Here is a 4,485-nt window from a genome sequence, read left to right as displayed (position 1 = left end):
TCAAAGCAAGCCAATCGTTGTTTGTCATCTTTTGAAATATATGTTTCAACAACAATAGGAGTTTCAATAGGCTCAATATCTTGCTTTTCTTGAATCTCTTCCTCCATCTTGTGGATTATTACATCTTCAATTAATTCAGCATCCATCACAGTTTCTTCCTTTTCGAGATCTTCCTCCATTTTTTCTTGACTTACCATGATATTGGGTTGAGCAATCTTGTAACCATTTCTTAACAAATATATATCATATTCAAAAGGAAAGAATTTTTTCACAAGCATCTCTTCATCCAATGCCAAGAACTGATAGCATTTTTAACTTGTTGCTTCCTAGAATGTTACAATTGATCTCACCAAGAAGCGACATCATCTTCTAAATGGGATGCAACATTTTCACCAACTTCTCCTCTGGGATTGCTATTGAATCAAATATTTCATCTACGTCTGCAATCCATTGGAGAAAGCCATCGATGCAGTCACTCCCCATGAAGTATGGAACAACTGCAACATCAAATTCTCTAAAAGTGATTGGTTCCTCGTCTGCACAAGTCCTATCTTCTTCATCTGGACGAGCCATTGGTGGACCTCGAGTCAAGCAAAACTTAGCTCTGATACCAACTGATGCAGCGAGATATAAGGGATAGGGAGATCGAACAATAACCTTACATGTAACAATGTCTGAATTCCCCAACAAACTGGAATCCATCAGAGAAATTGAATAAACCTCAATTATATTGATTAAAAATAAGATGAATAAACTGACAAATACAACGTCATGAGTTGGCTTAAATAGAAAACAAAGAAACCCTAATATCATAGGAAACCCTAGGTTCTAAAATATTCCTAAACTTAGCTAACAAGAAAATAATAAAAATCCTAGGTAAAATCATATTAGGAAAATAATATCCTAATAGATAACTTATTCATAAAAATATAAAATTAAACATTAAATTAAATACAAATCTTAACTAATCATAATTGCTTCAAACTTCCTTAATCCCAACGATACGCCTTCCTTCTTTTCCTAGCGCCATAATTGACATTTAATTGGAATTTTCCTCCCTTACACAATTTCCTTCCAACTTTAAGCCACTTTATTTTAATTAATAATTTTTCACACCATAGTTGATTCATATTTCGTCCAACATCAGAGCCAAATATTAGTCAATTGTTTTTCTTTTAAGGGGTCAAATATTAATCAATGTTAGATTGAGTCAATTATCAGGATTTGGCATCTCTTTGTTTTTTCAGTATATCAAAAATTTCCTATTATGAGTATGCACGCATTCACTGAATTTTACTTAAAATTTTACTTAAATTGGTCGATTCTCCAAATCTTTGGATTCTTGGTAAGCACGCATTATGAGAATCCTAATAATATCTCATTAATAGCACCAACCACTCTCACTACTATATATAACATAACCATAACAACGTTTGAAACACTACTTGCATACAATGGAGTCTCCACTTTCTTACGCCTTAGCATTCTTCTTTGCTTTGTTTTTATTTCTCTCTTCTTCTTCGTTAGCGAATGCATCGACTCAACTGATCGATGATGTTTGCAAAAACACCATAAACAACGCAGAATGCCTGAAAATTCTGGACTCCAATCCTCAAGCCCTATCAGCATCCAGTTACAAAGATCTTGCTCAAGTGGCTCTCGGGTTAGCCATAGCCAATGCAGAAGACAGCCAAACATTCATCAACAATTTGCTCAAGAGTGATCCAAGGGATGCTATCAAAAAGTGTGCTTCTTCATACAAAGCTGTGGTGGCATCGTTCAAAAGCTCGAAAGCTGAGATCGATGAGGACCCTATGACGGCCAACTACGACGCCAAAATCGCAGGTGATGATGCCGGCAACTGCGAAACTGCCCTGAGTTCTAAAGGGGTTAAGGTTCCTGAAATATCTGCAAGAAACCATGTTGTCCAGTTGTATAGTAGTATTGGAGATGCTGTCACCGCTCTGCTTGGTTGACTCTTCTCTTTATCCGTGTAATCCTAATAAACTTGTTTGGACACAGTAAAAGTTATTTTACACCCGCGGCCCTTGTTTGATTCTTTTTATTTTGAAGCCCCAGTTTGATTTTTTTATTTTTTTGGAAGCACATGTTTAATGCTTCTTCTAATTAAGCCTAAGTTTGATTCCTGAATTGAAACTACCTATTTGCTAAAATCGTAAAAGAGAAGTCAGGGACAGTTGGATAAACTTGGATCGGGTGCAAACCGTGTTATTTATATTTGCTCTATGCACATATTTTCTCATCCGGGAAATTGAAACTAGATATGGGAAATTTTCAATTTATTTTTTAATTTTGGGATCTTTTACTTAATTTAAAGGAATAATCTGCAGAGTTGCTTTCCCTTGAGCCACCCACACAGTCAATTAAAAAAAAATGTTTACTCTCTTAATTTTTTGGGTTTTACAATAGTTTTTCATATATTTTTTAGGCTCTTGAAACTATGTTGTTTTCCATATATAACATGTGAACAAGAATCTGTCTCGGGTGGGAAATCCTGCAATTACATAATCTGATTTTTATTTGGCAGACCTTCATTAATTATGTGAGGGGATGGGCAGCTCTGGATTTTCGTCTCCGACGCTGGAGTTGGAGGTGCTGTGGTGGTGGTAACAGGAGGAAGAACACACGAGAACGTGTTTTATTGTTTCAGTGATTTTCTTTTTATTTTCAATTTTTGTTTAGTTCAATTAATATATTATAATAAAGAATAAAGAAAATTGATATTAAACGATTATTTTCTCAACCCTTAGATTAAATCAAAAGGTACCACAACTCTCTTGAACTATAGGGTCCAGGAGAACATGAAATGAGGGCCAGAATATCATCAATTCTTTACACCATGTAAACTTGGTTGTGAGCAAGAAGATTCTTAAGTTTATTTTTATTTGGACTTAATTGATTTACTTTTATATGAAAAGGTGACGGAAATTCAAAATTGGTTCTAAAAGTGATGATGGAGATGTATGCCTAGTATATATACAGTGGAACAACTTCAACAAGACTTCGAGATATAAAAATATTTATCGAATTTAAAAACAGCAAAGGCTATTATCAAGTTACCCAGAGGAACAAAGTTCCAAATTGATGATGATATTTATTCCAGCAGATTCAAAACAAAGATGTTCAGCTCTAATGATATTCGTAAAAGTGGGTATCATATTGAAACCATAAATGTGGATAATATGAAATATCTTCGGAAATTATATAGGTTTTCAATTCTCCATCAATTATTAAACTTTTCAGGCGCTGTTTGGTTCATGGAAAAGGAAACATGGGGATGAGAAATCAATTGCTTTCCCATGTTTGGTAAGTCCAAGCATGAGAAATCGGTGTCTGGCCCATGGGAAAGTAGGAGGAAAAGTGAAGTCATTTTCTCAACTTGAGTTTTGTTTTCCCTCCTCATGGGAAAGTTTGAAAAAATGAGCCAATATTAAATAAATATTTTCATGACTATTTTGTCCCAATTAACAATTTAGAATTACAATATATCATTAAATATATTCTTTTTTATTTGATTTAATATGGGTATAATTAAAAATTTATACAAACTTTATTTTCCATTCCTACTCAAAACAAACATGGGAAACGAAATAAAGTGATATTTCCAGGTTACTTTCCCAGCATTACCAAACGTGGGAAAAGAATCTTCCATTTCTCATCCATTGAAAAATGACATGTGAAATGATTTCCCCTCGAATTCATTCCGTGAATCAAATGAGACCTAATGTCTTTATGACCCGCTTTATGGGTTACTAATTTTTTTTGAGAAATATATGGGTTACAAATTTAATAATGAGACAAATTTCCACCGTTACAGAGAGAACAAAAGCTGTTTTCAAAACGAATGACGTGAAATTAATGGCATGCCTCATCATTGTCTTATCTTAATCCTCGTTATTAGTTAATGTGCACTAAAAGTTCAAAGGATCATTCACTTGCAAGGGGAATGCTAGTAATATTCTCTCTAACTTTCTCTTTTGGACCTTCTCCATTTTTCTAATGACATGTATCATTTTCTTTACACTTAAAACAATGTCATTAATACTTGAGGCATGCTAACTTTTGTTTTCCAAGTTTACCCTTATTAAATATAGGCCCCCTTAAATATATTGACTTGTTTCCTTCAATTTATCCTTTAATTTTTTTACAATTTTCTTACTATCGTGTTAAAAAATTAATTTAAAAGTGATATGTATATATTTATGAAGAACCACGCGTGTGGTGAAAAATTCAAATTCACATGGAAACAAGCATGTATGAACATCCCTGGATAAATTGAAAGAAATATAAAAGTCAATACACTTAATAAGGGTAAAATAGGAAAACAAAAGCTAGTTTGTCTCAAGTATTAATGACATTGTTTTAAGTGTAAGTAAAGTTACACTTGTCCTTAGAAAAAGAGAGAAGGTCGAAAAGAGAAGGTTAGAGAGAGGGTTGCTATCATTTGTAGGTCTGGGGATGCAA

The 4,485-nt window shown here is 33.6% G+C and overlaps 1 protein-coding gene across 1 annotated transcript; it reads left to right on the top strand.

Annotated features, from left to right (window-relative positions):
- Positions 1-1,454: 1,454 nt before the first annotated feature.
- LOC117637004 lies at positions 1,455-1,976 on the top strand. Its single transcript, XM_034371730.1, has one exon. The coding sequence runs from the start codon at positions 1,455-1,457 to the stop codon at positions 1,974-1,976; it is 522 nt and encodes a 173-aa protein (XP_034227621.1).
- The last annotated feature ends 2,509 nt before the right edge of the window (positions 1,977-4,485 follow it).

The sequence above is a fragment of the Prunus dulcis genome, chromosome 8 (genome assembly GCF_902201215.1).
Source record: "Prunus dulcis chromosome 8, ALMONDv2, whole genome shotgun sequence".
Taxonomy (NCBI): domain Eukaryota; kingdom Viridiplantae; phylum Streptophyta; class Magnoliopsida; order Rosales; family Rosaceae; genus Prunus; species Prunus dulcis.
This window is presented reverse-complemented; position numbering and strand designations above follow the sequence as displayed.

Bases quoted from the DNA above. Each gene is read 5' to 3' on its own strand.
- LOC117637004 (XM_034371730.1), top strand. From the start codon at position 1,455: ATGGAGTCTCCACTTTCTTACGCCTTAGCATTCTTCTTTGCTTTGTTT.